This window comes from Melanotaenia boesemani, chromosome 21 (genome assembly GCF_017639745.1).
Source record: "Melanotaenia boesemani isolate fMelBoe1 chromosome 21, fMelBoe1.pri, whole genome shotgun sequence".
Lineage (NCBI taxonomy): Eukaryota > Metazoa > Chordata > Actinopteri > Atheriniformes > Melanotaeniidae > Melanotaenia > Melanotaenia boesemani.
In genome coordinates, this window is record NC_055702.1 from 30,087,062 (window position 1) to 30,109,859 (window position 22,798).

The 22,798-nt window shown below is 41.8% G+C and overlaps 1 protein-coding gene across 1 annotated transcript; it reads right to left on the reverse strand.

Moving 5' to 3' along the window:
• Window positions 1-14,921: 14,921 nt before the first annotated feature.
• LOC121632030 (nucleoside diphosphate kinase A-like) lies at window positions 14,922-21,005 on the reverse strand. The gene is made up of 5 exons (XM_041973181.1): window positions 20,850-21,005; window positions 16,794-16,926; window positions 15,591-15,692; window positions 15,385-15,497; window positions 14,922-15,301 (listed from the first exon to the last, which is right to left on the reverse strand). Exons 2-5 carry the CDS (start codon window positions 16,920-16,922, stop codon window positions 15,187-15,189), a joined length of 459 nt encoding a protein of 152 aa, XP_041829115.1. The 5' UTR covers window positions 16,923-16,926; window positions 20,850-21,005; the 3' UTR covers window positions 14,922-15,186.
• Window positions 21,006-22,798: the final 1,793 nt, after the last annotated feature.

Genomic DNA, 22,798 nt, shown 5'->3' on the forward strand with positions numbered 1-22,798 from the left:
TGTTCCATCTCTGAAGGTCAGATTTACTAATTTCAAGAAGTGGGACAAAGTTTTCTTCATAAAGCTTTTTATATAAGCGAGTGACCTTGACACCAAGGTAAGTTAGGTGGTCTGATTTTATTTTGAATTTAAAAGTTGTAAAAGAAACCTCACCTGCCTTAGAGTTAATCCGTAGTAATTCACTCTTGTGCATATTCAATTTGTAGCCTGAGATGTTGCCGAAATCTTCAAAAATGGCAAAAGCATGGGGAAGCGAGCTCAAAGGATCCGAAACATACAACAAAAGGTCATCTGCATATAAAGAAAGTTTATGCTCGCAGTTGGCTCTGTAGATACCTTTAACTTTATTCTCTGCTCGTAGCCTAATCGCTAAGGGCTTGATAGATAGAGCAAAAAGAAGAGGGGATAAAGGGCACCCCTGTCTTGTGCCGCGGTGGAGTGGGAAATAAGAAGAGTAGAATGAATTTGTCCTGATACGTGCCATAGGTGAGGAGTAAAGTATTTTAACCCATGAGATGAATCTAGGCCCAAGACCAAATTTATTAAGAATATAAAACAGATAGTCCCACTCCACCCGGTCGAATGCCTTCTCAGCGTCAAGTGATAAGGCAATTTCTGGAACTGTAGTAGACTGTGTATGCAATATGTTAATAAACCTACGCAGGTTGAAAAATCCGTGTCTGCCTTTAATAAACCCTGTCTGATCAGGAGATATTAAGATTCAAGATTCAAAGATTCAAAGGATTTATTGTCATTATACACAGTGCAGAACACAGGTACAACGAAATTGTTCCAGTACAACCCGTCCAAGACTAGACAGCAACAACATGTAGACACAACAGGAACAGGCATACTGAGGCAGCAGCCACTACGGCGCGCCTATGCATTAGAGTAGATAAAGAAGGAAAAAGATGACATTGGGGGAATAAGATGTGGCTGGGGAGAAAAAAAGGCATCACCACACTGGGCCTAAGGGCCCAGTGGTGAGATACAAAAAACCTCCTCGGTACATAAAAGCACATAACTCAGACATTCACAACATCAGAAACACGTGGTCGGGTGGGAGAGGGGTCTCCCATCACAGCAAGTGCGGACGCAGCTGACATGAGCGCAATCCAGCCGACCCGCCGCCCGGGAGTGGAGGGAGGGGGGGAAGGAACGACCAAGGCAGTGAATCATCGGGGAGGTGCGTCTGTAGTGGTGTATGTGAGTGTGGTGCGTGTGTGTGCGCAGTAAGTGAGCATTTGAACTTTCTCCCAGTTCTCCATCTCCAGTCTCTGCCACCTGATGATAGTGGGGCGTCCTTGGGAGCTGATCCAGGAAAAAGTCCCATCGCCCGTGAGGAGGATTGGGGGAGGGTGGGGGACTGAGCATCCGTCAACAAGACAGCATCCGTCAACAAGACGGTAATAAAGAGGGCAAACATCGATCCAATCGGAGAGAAAGCAATTTGGACAAGATTTTGAAATCTACATTTGATAGCGATATAGGACGATATGACGAGCACTCAAGTGGGTCCTTGTTCGGCTTCAATAATAGTGAAATAGTTGCTTGTCGAAGTGTGGGAGGGAGACATTCTGAGTTAAAAGATTCTATAAACATGTCCCGTAACAATGGGGATAAGCTATCCCTAAAGGTCGTAAAAAATTCAACTGGGAAGCCATCCGGTCCTGGAGACTTCCCGCTCTGCATTGAACTAATCGCTGACTTAATTTCCTCAACAGTGATCTGCTCATCTAGCTGATCTTTGAGTATTGGGTCTAAAGTTGGGACTGAGAGTTTTTAAAAAAATGATCAAACAGTTCAGGTGAATGTAAAGATTCAGACTGGTAAAGACCAGAATAAAATGACTGAAAGCTCTCATTTAATACGGAAGGTATTGTCCGTAGGTGTCATCATCAGTGTGTCTGATATGGTAAGTGCCCCAAATCACATTCTCCAACTCTGTCATCACAGATGCCTTTACAAAGTATGTGGTTAACTGTGGTCTGTAAGACAGTGCACAATGTAATAAAAAAAGAGAAATATAAAAAAAAAAAAGGGGGGAAAAGAAAAACACACACAAGACTGAAGTAAGAAAATTCACATATATCACCCTCGCCCATCCCCGTGTTTCTAGTGTTGTCCCCAAATGACAAACACAAAGTCCCCAAAGCTTCACTGCTTCCTCTGAGAGTTCCATTCACCTTATACATAACCACAGTCCCGCATAAAGGAGTAGTAAAACTATAGTTCGCAAGTTTAAGCCAAGATGTATTAAAATCAGAAAGTCAAATCTAACCTTGGCGTTGGAAGATTGACTCAAACCATTGAGTTTCCTTATTGAACCGGCGCTATACTATAACATCAGCCATACTGTCCAGGAAACAAAGAAAAGAAAACGAGCGCACCTTCTCACGGCGGCTTATTGCTGCAGGAATCATCCCACAACACATACCAGTTCTACTCAAAACACAGTCAAAACAGTATTTATCCGAACAGACTATAAACTGAACATTAACACAGCCGCGGTAAGGCACTGCCGTAAGTAAAAGGCCAAAAACTGCCAATCATTATTTTCACAAAATGATGCTGTAAATAATTCTTATAGTCGCCCATAATAAAAACAAACCAATAATATGTGCCTTATCCTCTTGTTCTTTTACACTCTTCATTCAAGGGTTAACCCAAAATTTAGAGTCAATGAAGTCCTTCACTGCCTTAGGAGAGTCAAATACCTGTGTGTCACCGTCAAAAGAGACCCGAAGCCGGGCCGGGTACAGAAGTTCGTAGCGAACCCCTTCTTTTTTCCTGAGGACTCCTTTTACCTCGTTAAAAGCTGCACAGCGTCTGGTTAGGTCGGCACTGTAGTCTGGGAAGATGAATATCTGCTTCCCTTGAAATTCCAGTCGAGCCCTCTGCCTGGCAAGATGTTGTACCCTCTCCTTCTCCTGGTAGTAATGGATCCGGACAATAAACGGCCGCGGTCTACCGCCGTCCGGAGGTGCCGGAGGTGTCGGAGCTGCCACACGGTGGGCTCTATCCAGGACTGGGGGCTTCTCCAGACCACCAGGACCACCAAGTACTTCATGTAACAGAGTAGAGATGAATTTGGTGGGGTTTCCCTGCTCCACTCCCTCATGGACATCCAGTATACGAAGGTTGCATCATCTTCCCCTGTTCTCCAGGTCATCAGTTTTAAGCAGTAGTTTATTATACTGGTTTCTCAACTCCACATAGCCCGTTTCAACTGCCTCCAGACGAGTGTCCAAATTATTCAGCCCTTCTTCATGGTCACATAGCTTGTCTGTGCATTCGTCAAGAGCAACTTTTATGGGCGAAATAGCCCGTTTAATTTCTTCCCGTAGGCTATCATTCTCCTCTGGAATCACTTCAATTACGATGTCGCGAAACGCTTGTAGCGTACTCGCGTCAACAACAGTTTTGCTAGTAGCCTCAGGGTTGTTAGCTTGCGCTCCTTTAGCTGAAGGTTTGGGGGGCATTTTTATCAAAATTGTCTACAGGTAGTCAAGAAAACGTCGAGCTTCTTTGCGTAGTTATTAAAAAATAACTTAACTGAACTGCGTTCTGCAAACTATTAATTATTTTGACAAAAAAGTCGGGACCTTGAGGTTCGCACGTCTACTCCATAACGTGCCCCTAGAGGTCTCTCTAGTAGAAGAATCTTATGTTAACTCACAGCCTGACCAATTTAAGTCATTTCCTGATGGCCTATTCTTCAAAGAAAATCCACTCCTCTCCAGAAAGGAGTTAGTTGCTGTCGGTTTATATATAGATGAATTTGAAGCGTGTAATCCATTGGGTATCTCCAGAAAGAAACATAAAGTGTGTTCTATGTATTGGCTAATTGCAAATCTACCGATCAAATATAGATCCACTCTGCTGTCTATTTATCTGTGAGGTAAATAGTGATGTTTAATAAAATGACAATAATATTGTTTTAGATCCCCTTTTAAAAGACATACAAAAACCAAGGTCTTTTTATTCAGCAGTCAGCAGCTAATGTTAAAGGTTTGTCTCTGCTGATAACCTAGGACCACACTCGCTGGTTTTCAGGAATCATATAATGTAGATATGTTTTGCAGATTTTGTTTGGTAAATCATAGAGATATTCAGACAATTGAAGTCAGCAGTCAATTCTTTCCTCTCCAGACTAAATTGTCCTGTGAAGCCAGTGTATCAAATCTTAAAGAGGACACCGAGTTGTCATGTGTGGATGGTGTCAAAAGGGACTTGTTTTAAATAAGTTGACCTATTTCCACACTGTAACAGCATTCCCTCCTGATGCTTTATATGAGTACTTTTTGACAAACTTGTGCACGCTGAACTTCGTGTCGTGGAAAATTGATTTTTGATGTCTGACTTCACACTTGAAGAATTAAATATTGCCATTCAGAGCTTCCCATATTCACTCTCAGACTAATTAGCCCCAGAGACTACCTCAGTCTTTTAAAGTAAATGGAACAATCGGGAGGAATGGCCATGAGAATTGAACTCTTTTGAGGCTGCTGCCTCTGATTATTGGTCACCTTATCTCAGAAAACAATGTCACATGGATGATAATTCTTGAACTGTGTTTACAACTGAGTCACTGTGTTATTTGGAGCACAAAATATCATTCCATAGGCAGTTGTTGTAGGATGGTTTCCTGGCCTTCAAGTTTAGACCCAAACATCACTTTGTGGAACATTATCTACTTCTCATCTGTTGCTTTGGACCATTGCTTGACTGTTGGACTATCCATTTTGAAGCTAAGCATAGTTTTTTTGTCTTTTTTTAAGTTGTTAATATTTATTCACATTGGCCACAAGACGCCAACTCATTCTAGCTTACTTCCTGGACATGTCAAGCCTCTTGTTTCTCCAGATATTTTGGATAATTCAGTCAGACAGGCCATCAAAGTATAAAGTATAAAGATATCCATCCGTGTCTCTTGCTTCTAGTGCATCTCTGCATGGAGCAAAGTACACCGAGGGTATGTTTATGTCCCTTGGCATCACAAGTGGTCTCCCAGATTTTGGCAAAAGTGTCAAAGTACTTATGGTTACATACAAGGCATCATTCATCACTGAGCCTTTTTTGGCCTGGTACTTTGAGCAGCTCTGAACTTACCAAGAAACCCTCAGCAGACCTTGCTGTTGCAGAACCAGAACAACTAAACAGCTACTGCCCACTGTCCCCTTATTTTCTTCAAGGAACACTCCTCGTATCACCTAGGGTGTTTCTACTTTGTTGAGGTATTTAATTTAAGATTTTTAAGACATTTATTTTTTAAATACAGCTTTGATATGTCAACATGCATGCTGTGGGGGTAACCAAATGCTGAGCTCTAATGCAGAGTCGGCGATCACCTATCTTTTCTGACATTGGATGTTTTGCTTTGTTTGTGTTCACTCCCACAGATTGCTGTTGCGGTTACGCATTCTGTCTAACTTTCACAAGACCTTCCTACAGTCTGCTTTAGTCCATTTATATCTGAAGTAATTGAAAGATTCACTTATTTCAGCTTGGAGGGTGACATGGTCATCCAATTCCAGGATGAAGAATTTGGTGGTCAGATCTGAAATCTGAACAACATGAAGGATTTACCCACTGAAAGGATTAAACTGAAGATTATCATCAAGGCACCACTGAGCAGTCTACAGTCAGACTCCACACTGGACATATCCAGCCCATCCTCACTCAAGATGTCTGGACATTCAAAACCAAGGCAGAATCCGTTCATCATGCCCACATTCTCTTATGACATAGTTTTGAAGTTCAGGAAATGATGCTTATCAAAAGGAAGGCTCCCTGTTGCCCCTCACCAATGACATAAAGACAGGCATTCTTGACAAGGTGGGGTGAGCCATGTATGACTTTAATGCATATCCAACTCAGAAAGAAATAGAAGATGCTGCCAAAGCCCTGGTTGAAAAGCATCCATGCTTTAAAGAGCCAGGTTCCAAGGAGGGATTTTACTGTTGGAAATTTAGTCTAGGCTGTAAGATGGGAAACCTCCATCAAAAATACTGCATCGCTGGATGTCCTGAGTTAGCAGTGAACTGCAAAAGGTCAGCAGGGCAAGAAACAAGAAAGATGAAGAAAGAAAGGCAGTCTAAAATCAACTTCCTTCCAGACTTCCCCCAAGGGAGAAGTCCTAACAACCTTGAAGAAGATAGACAAATGCTGCTGGACGAAGTAAAGAAAAGAAGCCAAACAGCAGTCTGATTGATTCACTGACAATTACAATGATTTCGGATTTGACATATACAGCATTTTCCCTAGTCTTGACAAAATTAGCATACCTACCTACCAACAGTATTGTTTTTGACAGCTATCCCAATCTGTATTAAGTTTATCATTTTACATTTTTGTCATGCAAATAAAATATTTTCAATTTTACATCTAAGGAGTTGGCTACACTGAGACATGAATCACAAAGGTTCATAGTTGTACAATGTCCAAAATAATCCCTTTTCACTTTGATAAAATGTATTGTCTGTCACAAGGGCAAGATGGAGGACCCAAAGAGCAGACCCATATCTAAAACAGAACAAAAAGGATTTATTGAAATAAGGGTCTTGTGAGCTGGTAGGAACCACGAACAGGCAGACAGCTGGTCCTTGGTCCTTCCGGGTTAGGTTAGAGGCAAAGTTATGCAGGTGTGGCTCTGGATCAGAAGTTGCGCTATGTCCAACAGGCTAGGTATGTAACAAGGCTTAAACAGTATTCTTTGGAAGAACCGATGCAGATATTACACCAGGAAACATGAGCAAGATGAGATTCTCAAAATACAAGAGACCAAATACCATAGTTGATATTTCAATGCTCTGGCGTCGAGTGAAGGAAGGATGCTGTCTAAATACACTGCTAGTGGAAGAGTGGATGACTGGTAGCTGCGATGATTAGATGAATGTCAGCTGCACCATAGGAACCTGTCTGAGGAAACAACTATGCCCACAAACACACAGGAAAGAAGGAAACTAACAAAAGGGCAGAGTCCATGACATTGTGTTTTAACAATGTGCTATCTTTCCGTTTATATATCCTATCTTGAGCCAAGGATGGGCAAACGTGTGGGGGTTTGTGTGAATCGTACAAAGTGCTGATGTGTGTCAGCAAGCTGGGTCTGATGTTTGAGTGTGTGTGTTCATATTATTGATATAATGACGGTGGGATTACTGTTAACGGAAAGAAGAAGAGTGAAAAGTGAAAAGAGTGACAGTGCCAAAGGAAACAAATTATTTAAAGACATTCCTCTACTAACATGCGTAGATTAATTAACATCATAGATTATTCTACTCTACATAACCTGGAATCCACAGTCATTTCTTTAGACGCAAAAAAAGCATTTGACCGAGTAAACTGGAAATTTTTATTTGCAACGTTAAACAAATTTGGGTTTGGGTCATCTTTCATAGATTAGATAAAAATATTATATAACAACCCAAATGCATGTGTGAAGACCAATGATCAAACTTCTCCAAGCTTCTGTTTGCAGGGAGGAACCAGACAGGGCTGCCCACTTTCTCCATCACTCTTTGCTATTTTTATTGAACCCCTAGCTGCTGCCATAAGACAAAATAAAGAGATTAAAGGAATCCATGTCAAAAATATAGAACACAAGATAAGTCTTTATGCTGATTACTATTACTTTTCTAGAAAAAACCAAGTCTTAACTTTTTCTTAACCCCCTTAAACCCCTCTGGAACAACCCTGACATCCTGCAAAACAAAAAGCTGATTAATTTTTCTCAATGGAAAAATAAAGGAATAAAACAGTTAGAACATAGAAAATGGAAACTTCTTTTCATTTAATATTCTCACTTCACAATATGGAATCAGTAGCGCTAAATGTCTAGAATACCACCAGCTTAAATGTAAAAAAAAATATGCCATTAACCAATTAAACTTACAGCTACCTATTAGGGTGGCAGAATTCATGAATCTCAATGCCCCAAAGCTATTATCAAAAACATAAAGACTATTATCCAAACTAGAAGACTCAATCTGTCTTCCAACTTCAAAATGGGAGGGTGACTAATCCAGTAACTTTAATAAAGATAAATGGTCACAAATATGTTTAAACATCTTTAAAATGACTAAGAATTCAAATATGCAACTAATACAATTCAAAATTCTGCATAGAGCTCATTATACAGGACAAAGGATGTTCAGGATGGGTCTGTCACAATCAAACATCTGCCCACACTGCAATGAAAACACACCAGACAGCTACCTCCATGCCTTGTGGTCCTGCACACCTGTCCGCAGGTTCTGGCTTCAGGTATGTGTGGACATGTCAACATGGTTTAAATGTAATATTCCTACAATCCCCTCACTATGTCTACTAGGTGACTTGGGTGACATTAATATGGCAATTAACTCTGCACACATGATACGCACAGCATTATGCATCGCAAAGAAAACTATCCTTGTGAACTGGAAAAACAAAAATAATCTGTGTATTCAGCAGTTTAGGAATCTCTTAGTTGACCACATCAGTAGTGAGACAATGTCTGCCTCCTCAAAGAACTATTTGGCTGAATCTCATTCCTTCTGGTCCCCTGTGCTTAGTTCCATCACTTAGTGTAGGTGGAGGACTGTGACCTCGTTGCTATGGGGGTTTGAGAAATGACCGGGAGTGACTGATGGTTGCGGGTTCTTTGTGGTTTCCCATAGTGCGGGGCCAGGCTGCTCTGCTCTGGGTCTGGCCCTGTCGGGGGCTGTGGGGGCCAGCGGTTGGAGTCGCCTCGTGGCAGGGGGTGAGGCCACTGATGGCGCCTGGGTCGGTAATTCATGAGGTATAATAAATAAGGTAGAAAACATATTTTTAAGAGTTACTAATTGTATTTTGTTTATCTTGTAGCTCTTACAGTGTGTTTACATACACGGCTGTTTAATAAAAATTGTGAACCATCAGTTTGAGAAACTATCTTATCAATCAGGGATGCTACAATAAGAGCTTGACTCAAGCTGAGGAAGTACTCAACTCCTGCTCAGCAAAGAGGTCCCAGAAAGATCCACTTCACAGCTCCTATAAGGTCATTTGGGATCTGATGGTCTACGGCATTGTCCCTTCCTCAATATGGAGACATCTGAAGATGAAACTGAGCACTGTTGCAAATATTTTATAAGCATTATTATTAATTTACTCATTTATTATTCATTTACTCATTTAAACATTCTTATTCATTTACTCATTTACATTTTATCCTTAGATTTTAGTAACATTTATTAGGCTCTGCTTTTAATTGACAGAGCTACATTATTATATAGTGGTGCTGAGGTGAAAACAGCTTAGTTATTATCATTCCTTCACAGCTTACAGATTCACAAACAGGACACAAACTCATACAGGGTTACTGAGTTCAATACTGAGAAAATACCAAGGGACCTTGAAACTGTTCTGGGTGTCCAGCAAGGGAGTTGTTGTGAATATTGTTATATTCCCTTACTTATCTACTCACTCCAAGCAGAGCGGAATTTCCCAGTAACTCAGAAAAATTATTAAAGAACAGCCTTTGTGTGAAAACTGTGGGACCAGGTAGAAGGGAGTTAACACAGAGACAGACAGATGACAGGACAGGGAGAAGTGTTTCTTTTCCCCTCAACTCTGACGCACCCCAGAAGGAGGACCTGGAGGTAATCAAATTACCGGAAGGAGGAGGGACCACCTTTCAAAAATACACATTCACATGAATGCGCACCACATGCACGCACATAGCCACAATGCTTTGTATCAGTATAAATGAGGAGGATAACTTAGGTAGGCGGGTCTTTTGGCTGAACCAAAGGTCCCGACACTTCGTGTACTAGTGGACCACAAGCTAACGGACCTCCTCTTAAGAGATATGTATTGCTTTTTATTACTGGCTCAAGTGGAACTGGAAAAACAAAAATAATCAGTGTATTCAGCAGTTTAGGAATCTCTTAGTTGACCACATCAGTAGTGAGACAAAGTCTGCCTCCTTAAAGAACTATTTAGCTGAATTTATTCCCTCTGGTCCCCTGTGCTTAGCTCCATCACTTAGTGTAGGTGGAGGACTGTGACGTTGTCACTTTGAGGATGGATATTGTATTTTCAAACCGTTTTTGCTGTTTTGTCTTATATGAAGAGTATGATATAATTTTTCCTCTGATTACTGTCTTGCCGGTTTGGGTGGGGGTGGGGTGTTCATCTCCAGAAAGAAGGCCCACTCTGATCTTATTAAAGCTGTAAATTCCTGGTCTTCCAGAAGTGACGTACTGAAACGCCATCTTGTTGAGCTCTTAGTATGTGTTTATGGACAGAGACTGTGGTCACTAATCGTGGTGGATTTTCTTATTTGTGATCTTGGGAATTAGTTACTATAATAAATAAATTCATTCTTGAACATGAATGAACTGTGGTGAAAAATTAATATTCTCTTACTGTCGGGTCTCTTATCCTCCAACTGCCGCTAAGAATATAGTCTTCCATATATTGTTTAACAATATTGATAGATTGCCAGTTCCCTGGGTTGCCAGAGTTGCTAGTATGGTCTACTGTTGGATTGATAACCATATTAAAATCTCTGGTAATGATGGTTGGTCATTATTAGGAACATATATGTTTGCCAGTGTATAAATGTTTTATGATTAATAGATTCATGTAAATTTTGTTTAGGCACCTTTAGGAATTGTTGCTCCTCTTATGTAGAAAACTGAAATATTATTCCCCAAGTGAGCTGCATAGAACTAAATGTACTGTAGGACATTTTATTATTTCTGCTTAGCTGTTTCTCACAAGAGTGGACCTGTACTTGGACTGAGAGATGGTGGGGTTGGAGTGTTATTGTCAATGTTTAGCGAGTACTGTTGTCATTTCCTTAGTGGTACCATTGTGCTGAAGTGATGTTAACAGGGAACTGGAACTGACCCCCAGATTGTCATCTATGCTCCATCAAAATGAACACGTAGGAGAAGAACCGAAAGAGAAAGGTATAAAGATTTCCTGATTATTTAGGAAAGTGGGAAATTAGTACCTGCCTATTTTAATACTGTGGGAAGAAGTACCTGTTCTTTATTACTTGTGCATTTTTAAGGTCTTCTCCAACAGCTCCCCCTTGGCTTTATAATTAGAAAATTTACCAATGTCTATAATTTCTTTGCCGATGATATTCAGTTGTATTGTTCATTTAAACCCTCTGAGCCCCATAAACTATTCTCCTCAACTGACTGCTTGACTATCATCAAACAGTGGCTAAATGATATCTACCTCCAGCTAAATTCTGATAAAACATAAACTTTGATTATTGAACCAGACAATAAAATCTCTCAGATTAAACATAATATTTGAGCTTCCAGTCAAGCTTTAGGAATTTAGGGGTAATTTTTGATTCAGCCGTGTCCCTATAAAATCATTCTAGACATCTATTCAGAAACTGCTTCTTTCAACTAAAACAGCAAAGCTGAGAACTTTGGTGTCAGACTGAATTTGAGCTGGTTATCTATGCTTTTATCTCTTCCCCTTCAGACTACTGAAACCTGTTTAAATAAGAAAGAGTTAAACTGTTTTCAGGCTGTAAATAATGCTGCAGCACGGCTTTTAACTCACTCTTATAAAAGAGCACATAGCACTCCGGTTTTAACATTTCTCCATTGGTTATCGTCTATTATAGAATTCATTTTAAAGTGCTGGTCCTTAATTTTAGAGCTCTATGTGGTTGGGCTCCTCCCTACCTACATCTCTGACCTTACTCATTTACACATACCAGGCCGAGCTTTACAGTCTTCAGATCAGAGGTTACTGGTAGTTCCACGTCCACGCTGGAGGACCGGAGGCCATCAGTGCTTCCAGGCAGTGGAACACTACCTCTCCCTTAGATGTTTAGATTTTGTCGATTCTTTTGAAAAGCAGCTAAAAACATTTTCAGCTCCAGGATTTATTGGAAAAAAACAGTTTTTGATGTATGAAAGTCTTTTTTTTACTTGAGCTTTGTTTTTGTTAAACTGTTGTCACTGTTTTTGTGATTTCAGTCAAACTTAAATGGTTTAAATAAGTCATAACTTTTAGCTAATATTGATTAGCATTTGTCAGGTTGCCCTGGTTAGCTAGCACATGAGGTCATGGCTGACAGTACGAGGACGGTTGCAAGAGGTGTTGCCGAGGTGAGAAACAAGGTGACAGATAGAGAGGTCCCACTCCATATTTTGGAGAAAGAGAGTTTACCATCTGTCACACTACACTCTACAGGTTTCACAAAAAGAAAGAGAGACTGCTAGCAGAGGGAAATAAGTTACCAGGTGTTGGTTACTGGATCAGCAGAAGAGTGTTGGGGAGGATTTGAGAAAGGCAAGAGATGAGGAGAAGACATGTTAATATGAGAGAGAAGTCTGGGAACAGAAAGGTTAGAATTAGGCTTAAAGATACTATGATGGATAGTATTTACATTTATAACACTTTCATTTCAGTTTAGGAGATTTGCATAACTGGCCACTCGTTATGGGTGCAAATTTCCTGAGCAGTGGAGAGAGACGGGTACGGCTGGGGAAGATTGGTGTTCCTCTTCAAGAACCCAGAAAACCAATCTCTCAATTAGAGCCACAAGTCTGTCAAGAACATCCAGCTTCAATCGAGTGAATGTAGGGAAATTCTGATAATCTGAGCAAAGTTCTTAAGAAGCACAAGTTCTCTCCTCACAACATTTGGAATGTGGATGAGACGGGCGACAGTCCAGACACTTGACGTGGGGAAAAGCAGCTGAGAGGGGCACACTGGTGGCTTTTGCAGGGAATGCAATTGGCAACACTATACCACCAAGGTTCATTTTCCCACGTGGACATTTCAAGTCCCACTTTGTTAGAGATGGACTGACTGGCTGTATAGGAATAGCCAACTGCACTGGATGGATACAGGAGAATGATTGTGTTTTTAAAACACTTCCAGCTTCACACTCGTAGCTCCGCAGAGTCTAAAGTCCAGCTGATTTTGGACAATCACCCTTTACACCTTTCCAACGAGGGTGTGAATTGCTGCCACAGCAATGCCATTGTGCTACTGTCATTGCCTCCCCATTGTTCTCATAAAATGCAACCTCTTGACAGGACTGTCTATGGGCCTTTGAAAAAGTCAGTAAATTTGGCCTGCAACTCTATGACATTCTCAGCATTGTCAAGGAGTCTCTCCCTCTTTCTGCAACACCATCAAGTTTGCAGGAGGGGTTCTACTTGCCATTCAAAAGGGACGTTTTTAAAGACCATGAGTTTTCTCTGGTCACTGATCGACCTCTACCCCCTACCCCCGGTAGCTTCCACGTCTACTGCCACAGCCTCCACATCTGCACCTGCACATTCTTCAGAAGCTCTTTCAGCCTCCACCTGTCCTGCAATGCCTTTGCCTGTGGCCTCCATATCTCATCCAATAGCCCCACCTGCTTACTTTTCTCCGGGCTGTTAAGCCAATTCCAAAAAAACGGGGCCCAGAGATACGACTGTGAAAAACACCCCGACTGACACACCAGAAAAGGAAGCACGTTCTTCTCATGAAGGCAATAAAAAAGAAAGTTACAAAAAAAGTCACAAAGAAGAACAAAAAGCCAAAGAAAAGAATCCCTGAATCAGAATCACAAGAGGAGGAAGTGTGTATTGTCGAGGGAGGTCTGGGTGGTGCTGGAGCTGTGAATCCTGGACACATCAGGTGTCACAGATGACTGACTGAACACCTGGTTATTGACGGAATATAAATCGTAAGACATTTTTAGAAGTTTTCTGAAGTTTCACAAATGACCATTTTAACAGTTCTGTGTAGCGCTTGATAAAATCTGAGAATGTGAAGAATTTCAAGTATTAAACAATTAAGCCATTTTACATGACTAGTTTTGACAATTATGTCATTGCACTTTTACTGTATTGCTAAAATAATGTCACTGAAAGCCTACTGTATATTTAACTTTGACATCTGCAGACAAGGCTTATGCATCTAAATAAATTGTAATTATCAAGCTGATGAATACCAATTAGAACCCTACATTTTTGACAAATCATTTTAACACTGAAATATTTGTAATTGTAACATGTTGCAACCATCCCCAAACAACTCCTTCCGAATATTCTGAATAACATTGTCAAATACAAAAAGTGTAGCAACTGTACCCGGTCTCGCCTACCAGAATACCCCGTGTTAAAGGTGTTAAATCTCCCTCCAGATTGGGGGTAGTCTTGCTGGCCTGACCTTTTCCCCCTGATGATGGTAGAGGAGCCAGCATACCTTACCCTCACCTTACATGTGACACAGGAAGTGAATGAGATGTTGATGCACATGGAAACGTAAAAAAAAAAAAATAAAAAAAATCTCCCGTTACCCATCATGTGGCCAGATGACAGAGTCCTGATGTTACATCCGTTAATGTAACGGCTCCTCCACCCAAACCATCCTGGATGAGGTACATTTACCAGCTAAATCCAGCCAAGCAGGTCAGATGGTAGCACACTTAGGAGGATTAAGATTAGTCTGAAATCCTCCAGTTAAAACATGAACATGTCCCATTTAAAGAGACAAATTTTTAATCTTACAACCGTTAAAGTGGAACACGTCTCCCTTGAGATTTTTTTTTTTTTTAAACCTTTATTTATACAGCTAACCATCTCATTTATAGAGACCCAATATGTCTGGATGGTGGGAGGAAGCTGGAGAACCCCCACATACACAGGGAGAACATGCAAACGCCACAGAAAGACTGGAAGCAGCGACTTGCTGTGAGGCTGCGGTGCTAACCACCATGCAGAATTATTTTAGAGAAAAATCAGGTCACCTCTGGAGTGTCTGGCAGCAGAGATTTTAACATCAAACGTATTTAACAGAACCCAGATTACTGTTCTGCATCTAACTGTAAACTAAACTGGAGGGTGAATGATGCTGGTCATGGGTTGTTACCAGTTCAACAGCTGCAGGAGATCTTCACAATGAAACCAGACAGCTGGGGTCACGTGCATTTATTGGAGATCAACAAAACCCGACGAGTCAACAAGTGCACACGAGGAATGTTTCTACAGGAATGACATGGATGGAAAATGTTCATAGAAACTACAGGATGAGAAGTAAAGAGAAGGAAATGTGTGACGAGAATGTCATCTAGGCTACAGGCAAAGTCTGGAAATCTGCGGCAAGAGTTTTACTGGTCTGAGACCCGTTGAACAGTAGTCTCAAACCCAGTGGGGGGGCGGCTGCAGGACCTGGAGCAGCTCAGTAAAGCCAGCTAAAGGCACAGCTTGTGTAGCTGACCAGCTCTTCTGGTTTGAACCACAAGGAAATCTCGGTGTTGGCGCTCTCCACTGAGTCGCTGCCATGGATGATGTTCCTGAGAGAGACCAGGAGAACAGAGTCAAAACCTGCTCCACACAGAACGGTTTCAGAGCCCTGCGTCATCTCCATGGGACTTACTTGCTGACGTCGATACAGAAGTCTCCTCTGATGGTTCCAGGTTTAGACTCTGCAGGGTTGGTCTCACCTAACATCACCCTGCCAGTCTTCACCACACCTTTACCTTCCCACACCTGGAACACAGAATGAAGACTAAGTCCTGACATTTTACCAAACACATTGTTCATCTCCACTAAAAGATGGAGTTTCAGTCTGTGTGATCTCACCATTGCAACCACTGGACCAGAAGCCATGTAGTTAACAAGGGAAGAGAAGAACGGCCTGTCCTTCAGATCAATGTAGTGCTGCCTGAGGAGGTCCTCAGAGGCCTGCAGGAGGAGACCAGGTTTAGACTGTGAGATCCTCAGAGTTCACCCCTAAATCCTATCTCAGTTGTTTAACCTTAAGAATGACCTTCAGTTTAACCCTATTTTACCATGCAATACATCCAGAACAAATCCTTATTTACAATGTTGACCTGCCATTTTCAGAAAGCACCTGTAGGTCCTACATTCCTTCAGCCACAGTAATGGATGCATGAAGATAAAGTTCTGAACTTTCAACGCTGATACATTGTTAAAAACAACCGTGTAATCAGTTGTTTACCAATCCCTAAACAAGAAAACTGTGTTAATGCTTTTCAGCTGGTAAATGGCTGCACAGAAATCACTGTGGTCCCACAAATGAAAAATGGTCCGTATTTATATAGCGCTTTAGCTGGAATGATACCCAAAGCGCTTTACATTATACATCACATTCACCCATTCACACACACTGATGGCGGAAGCTGCAAGGCGCTCGACCACGACCCATCAAGAGCAATTAGGGGTTCGGTGTCTTGCCCAAGGACACCTCGACATGAACCCGACTTGGCCGAGGATCGAACCGGCAACCCTCGGGTTACGAGACGACCGCTCTACCTTGCTGAGCCACGCCACAAGGTGCAGATGTTTCTCTAATTGGTAGCTGATGCCCAGAGGAAGCGACAGGAGATGGTTTACCAGGTCTCCGAGCCTCCAAACCAACCCCAGCTTTAGATGAGACGAGATCAGAGACTTTCCTAAACAGACTGAAGCTGAACTGGTGGAGGAGATGGCGGTCCCTTTAACTTGATACACCAGGTGAATCTTTGTGTAACCTGCTGCAGGAAGTCCAGAGAAGATCTGAACAAAGGTTTCCTTGATCTAGCGGAAGGATACTGTGAAAACATTGTGCAATCAGGCTAACATGGCAAAGACATCCTTATAAAACCTCAGTCAGAGGTTAATGAGTTAAGTTCCACCTGCTAGTCAGCTACTACAGTCAGGAATAGATCAGGAAGCTAATCAGCTCACCACAGGTCTTATGTGCCCTCGTCATGTGAGTACATGATCCAAAATAACCCTCATCTAAAAGCAGTGCCATCCATCTACAGACTGGTTTTTACTCACATGGAGCATCTTCATGCCCACCAGTTTGAAGCCCTTCATCTCGAAGCGTTTGATAATCTCTCCGATGATGCCCCTCTGCACGCCGTCGGGCTTGATGGCAATGAAAGTGCGTTCCTGCAGCTCAGCCATGATCCTGAAAGACATTCAGAGATTAAGACACAGCCACCCCAGGATGAGGACGGGGATGAAGAGTCACTCACACCACTTTGCTGCATTTGGAGTGGGACGTTGTGGGGCCGACCCCAGAGGGTGCCGACCCCATCACACACAAAGCAGTCCAGCTGAGTCTGGATCTGACTCGCACCTGAACAGTACTACATAGCCAGTAGCTCCGCCCACACAGGAAGAGGATGAGGACGTTTAGCAACGTCATCTCTTTAACCCTAAAAACTCCAAGCCATGTTTTCTCTGCCTGTTTTTTACATTCCTACATCCCTCGGATGGGTCACACTTTTTATCCTTAGAGACAAATAGAACCATACGATCCCCATTAGCCTGCAGCGAGGCCACCATAACAAATTTTACTGTGCAATAAATTTTCTCAGAAATTATCACGATAATGTCATCATTTTGAGGCCATAATAGTACAAGTACATACTTCAAAGATCAATACACTTTCATTTCTAAAGAACATTTACATTGGAAATGGAAGAAATTTTAAATAAAAACAAAAATAGAATGGACTCTCAATCTCATCAACAATGAATGAAAACCAAAAATAACAAGATAGAAAATAAAGTCTGTTCTGTAAACAAAACTGTCCTTCAAAAAACAGATTAAAAATATATTAAACAGGGAAAACCGCTAAAACTACCAGCTAGTACTATTGTATTTAAAAAAATCATTGCCATTTATGAAATCCTTCCGAACCTCTCGATTAGCCAGCATTGCTTGGTGTGTATTCAGCGTGAGAAATCAAATCTCACGGCTGATGTGTGAGAGTTGGCGGCTCAGTAAAACGCGGCGTGACAACCAGCGGTTCTTCCTGGGTCCTTTTAATACAATCAAATCTATGGACATGTACATGCAGTACGTTTACCTACATAGAGAAATGAATCACATCCCTCCATCCAAAGTCCATAAACTAGTCTTTAATAAAAATGCATGTCATTTTAGGAAAGGACCGGGACCAGCATCTGACAAAAAGGTGTTAAAAAACAAAATCTGGTGATTGAAGAGCTGCTCTGTTAACGTGCTATTCCCGTCTGAAGATGATTGCTCAGATTTCTGGAATTAACACGGCTGAACGCCGCCACCAAATCGGCTTTTTCACGTTAATGGCTTCATTTTCATTAAAAGCTAATGCACACCATGGCTTGTGGTTGGTTGGGGCATTAAGTCCATAACATCATGAAGCTCTCCTGGCTGCATCTGCTGGCACAGATTAGAAAGTTAATCCCATCTCGGACAGAAATGCAGACCTCTGCAGAGAGGTGCAGCTCTGAATGCTCAGACCTGGCAACGTCTTCATCTTCAGCTGTGTTTAGCACATCCCTACTTTATAAGAATTTTACCAGATTACCTTTAGATACCTGCAAACTTCCTGTGGAAGTACATCCATTTCCAGATTTTTGTATCTGTAGTCTGTACGGTGTATACAGGACACAAGCTCCAGCATCACATGACCAACGGAGTACAAGCTGATGAATCAGCCATCGCCTTGATTGGCTGATCATTCAACATCACCTGGTCCCAGATCACCGGACACAGAACAATGTGTCCGGTACGTTAGCACCAGGATTCCTCCAGGAATTCTCAAACTGGTGATGGAGAACTTGTCTCCTCATTACACTTAAACAGCTGATTGCGAGGCTGAGAAAGTAGCCCGTTTACGTCACATTTGGCATCTAAAGACATGACGTTGCAGCTACGCAACCTGCCACCGAGTTTCACGTTAAATATAAAAAAAGCGAGTCAGCTGTTCCCTGCAAAGACAGCTTCAATACTTAGAGCTCATAGATCATCTTGGGCGGTGGCACCAGGGGACGAAAAGCACCGCCCCTCAAGGAGAGAAAAAAAACCAAAAAAAACCAAACACATTATGTGGGTCAATAACAAAGCTTCTCAAAAGATATTTAAAGTTTTTGTGGCAGAATAATTTAAGATTATAGCATTTTAATGGTAAATATTTCATCATCTGATTTTACACTTAAAGTAAAAAAAAGTAAGATACAAATCAGTTAACCCTTTGTTCCCTTTAACCTCATATTTACTGCATTAAATTGATATTTAACCTGGTGGCACCACCTGACTAAAGTAAAGAATATACATATAGTAATATAATCGACTGCAACAGACGTTTTCTGACACGCCCCTCGTGGGTCTGGATCACATGACTTCCACCTGCACGTATAGGCGAATCTTTGTTTACATCTTTTTGCGCATGCGCGTGTGGTTGGGTGGCAAGAAGACCTGTTGAGATGGCGGAACCTGCTAGCATAAACAAGAAAGTAAGCGGGCGAAATCGAAATTATATAAGTACGCTAAGCTCCGAAGACCAGAGGAGGTTTAGAGAGAAACTAAAAATTTGTGTTGCAGACAAAATCGAACAAATACAAAGCCCATATGAAGTCTGGGATGACGAAAAATACTGGTCTGACTCACCTGCATCTTGGCCACAGATGTGCTAGGGAGATATTTATTCTTATTTAGTTGAAAGCCCTGGACCCTTCACCCACGAGAGGTTAAAAGCTTTTAAAAGCCTCGAAGCTTATAACTATTTTGTTTCAAGAAAGGTTGGGCCAATCTTTTCGGTGAAACAAAAATCAGTGGTCGTGCTCAAAGCGGAGGTCAGACCCGGCCAAGCAGTGTCACAGCGTGATTCGCATCTTCCGTGGGTGATCGCCCAAGAAAACGGTGAAATAATCACATGTCACTGCGACTGCAAAGCCGGGTAAGGCTTTATTTATCAGTGCCTTTGAATTTTTCATTTTAAATCTAATGACTGTTTTTCAATTTTATTGGTCCTGTTAACTATAATTTAAATGGCGTTTGGTCTATCGTGAAAAACGATAATAACATCTTACAAAATTTTTCTTTCAAATCCAGTCTAGGAGAAACATGCAGTCATGTAGCAGCTTTAATGTTTAAAATAGAAACAGCGGTCAGGATAGCACTCACAACAGCTGCGTGTACCAGTGAGGCTTGCAGGTATCAAAGCACGTATCATAGCACGTAACCATTTCCTTCTTTTTTCGGGGTCTTTTTCGGTGGGAATGCGGAAAAACTTTTTGTTGGGCCCCCAACGAGCCGTACAGCCAATCACACAACACGAGTGAACCATGTAGTAGATCGCCCTCAAACTCCAAACGCAAAGAAATCCAGCTAACAGATGCAGCTTCTTGCCACCCAATACCGTGATGCAATGCGGCAAAAGGTAAACACTGACGTCACAAAAGATTCGCCTATTACTAAACAAAATTTCCTCAGAAACAAAGACCATGAATAAAAATCACGTTCCTGGAGGAATTTAACCATTTAAAGTTCTTTAAAACGTTTAAAAGTAGGTGGAGTGTTTACTGGGTTGCCATGACAACAGTCTCCCTATGAGGAACAGCCCCAGCCAACAGTGGCGCCATGTTGGTGAAATTCACCTTTGGTCTCGCGCTGCTTACTTACGTCACAAAAGCAGATAAAAGCTTGGCTTCTTCCATCTGCTCAATCTGAGTGACTTTTCTAATCTACCAAACTATGGCGTCATCATCGGACCCCCACCTTCCTCCGGGATCAGAACCGTCCACAATACCGGAACACACCAACCCCGGTTTCGCACAGGCCGGCGGATATTGTGGCGGTCACGTGGCTGCCTTTGTTCGCCGCTGCGTGGGTTAATTTTGTCACCAAAAGCGCCTCGAAGTTACCGCACATTCACTCACATCTGATACGATCCCAGAACGCACAGAAATGTCTGGAACTCTTATGTTTCACTGAAATACGAGGTACCGGACTTGATGCAGACCGAGTGGCGGGCAAAAACCGGGCTTCCGCCCCAGTCGGTCTTCATCAGCAGGGATCAAAACCAGAAGTAAACTGAGAATAGAGCTGTAGATGTTTTACCTTAATGATGAAGCGCCAGCTAGCAGCAGACAGCCTGGTTAACCGGGAAGAGGACGGACTGAGGGAACGCAGCAGCCTTTTATAAGGACGACGGCAAGCCGGAAGAGACAACAGTCTTCCACCAGGGTTTTGCTTCCTAGCCCCTCCCACGGAGACGAGAGTAGAGTTCGACGTCACGCCATGAAAAACGAAAGTGATATAACTTCCACATTAAACAACATATCTGAACCAAAATGGCCATGTATGATGCCAGTCCCATCCTGAACACATCTACATGTCAGTATTTGGATTATGAATTGGCCACGTCCCCTGGCGACAGGAAGTCATGGTTTTTACTCAAAGACCCACTTCTCTGACGATTTGAACACAACCAGGTCCAAACTGGGTCAGACAGCAGACAACAAGTTGGTGATGATATCCTGTGAAAACTGTTGCTCTACGCTGCAGGGCGAGACCGTGGCGCCATGGCCAACTTGGATAAGACTCCATGACATCATAAATCAATATAAATCCCTCAATTCTCACCCAATCCCCATCAGACTTGCAGAGATTAATCAGGGTCTGGTCCTGAACAGATCCATACGACCAATTCCGGTCTAGCCCTAAGCCCCGCCTACTTTCAACAGGAAGTGCTTGTTGTGGAAATTTCATATTATTCCCTTTACTGTATTGTGTCTACTGATCACTCTCAGGGTAAACAGCTTGTTTATGTTCTTGGTAATTAAGTTTAATACTGAGTAGCCTGTTGCTATCGTAAGTGGATGCATTCCTTAGAGCAGTTCACACTGACCTGTGTGACTTATCTGATACCAGCCAGGCGCCTCAGGATGACCCAGCCGGGCATCCTGTCTTAATGTCACTGGGGTTGTTTATGTGCTCAATAAGTGTCTAATCCTGTGTGAGGAACAATCTCTTTGTTTTTATCTTACAAGATATATGATGTGCTGTGACGTGATCATTCTGCTTAAAAAATGCTGCCTGTGTGTTTCTTATCAGATTCTCTTCAGATCTCTGTGCTGTCAGACCTCTGAACAGTCTCTCAGATTGCAATTCTATTCTTTCTATTCTTCCTATTCTTTCTATTCTTTCTATTCTTTCTATTCTTTGTATTTTAATTCTGTGTTCGAATAAACTTGTAATCATTCTTCACTTCAGAACCAGACTCCTCATTCCTTGACAGAGTAACTTTTTTTGCCTCAACATGCTTTTTTTCAGACGCCGGGGTCCATCTCCTCAGGAATGAAACTTACACTTGAAAGTGCTTCACAACAGGTCAAACCCTTTCATGATACCACAATAAAAATCTCAAGTTCCTTCGCCAAACGTAACCATGGCGAATATTGGTCCGACGTCATCAAACAGGAAGTACTTGTAACTGACCCACTGTAACGTTGATCTCCACCAAACCTGGCAGGGAGGAGCATGGTCCTCTCATGAGGAAAATAAAGAAAGACGTACAATAATGACAGATTTACACTAAAGACAGACTTACATTAATGACAGACTTACAATAAAGAAAGACGTACAATAATGACAGATTTACATTAATGACAGACTTACATTAAAGACAGACTTACATTAAGGACAGACTTACAATAAAGAGAGACGCACATTAATGACAGACGTAGATCAAAAACAGACTTACATCAAAGACAGACGAACATCAAAGACAGACGAACATCAAAGACAGTCTTACAGCAAAGACAGACGTACATCAAAGACTGACTTACATTAAAGACAGACGAAGATCAAAGACAGACGTACATAAAAAACAGACTTACATCAAAGAGAGATTTACATCAAAGACAGACGTACATTAAAGACAGACGTACATTAATGACAAACAAATATTACAGACAAATGTACATTAGAGACAGACGTACATTAATGACAGATTTATATTAAAGGCAGACTTAAATTAAAGACAGACGTATATCAAAAACAGATTT

What these genes read in the sequence shown, in the direction of transcription:
- LOC121632030 (XM_041973181.1), bottom strand. Translation starts at nt 16,922, where the DNA reads ATGGCTGAGCTGCAGGAACGCACTTTCATTGCCATCAAGCCCGACGGC. An exon ending in TGGGCATGAAGATGCTCCAT is followed by an intron (nt 15,693 to 16,793) that starts GTGAGTAAAAAC and finishes CTCCTCCTGCAG; the next exon opens with GCCTCTGAGGACCTCCTCAG. An exon ending in TTCTGTATCGACGTCAGCAA is followed by an intron (nt 15,302 to 15,384) that starts GTAAGTCCCATG and finishes GGTCTCTCTCAG; the next exon opens with GAACATCATCCATGGCAGCG.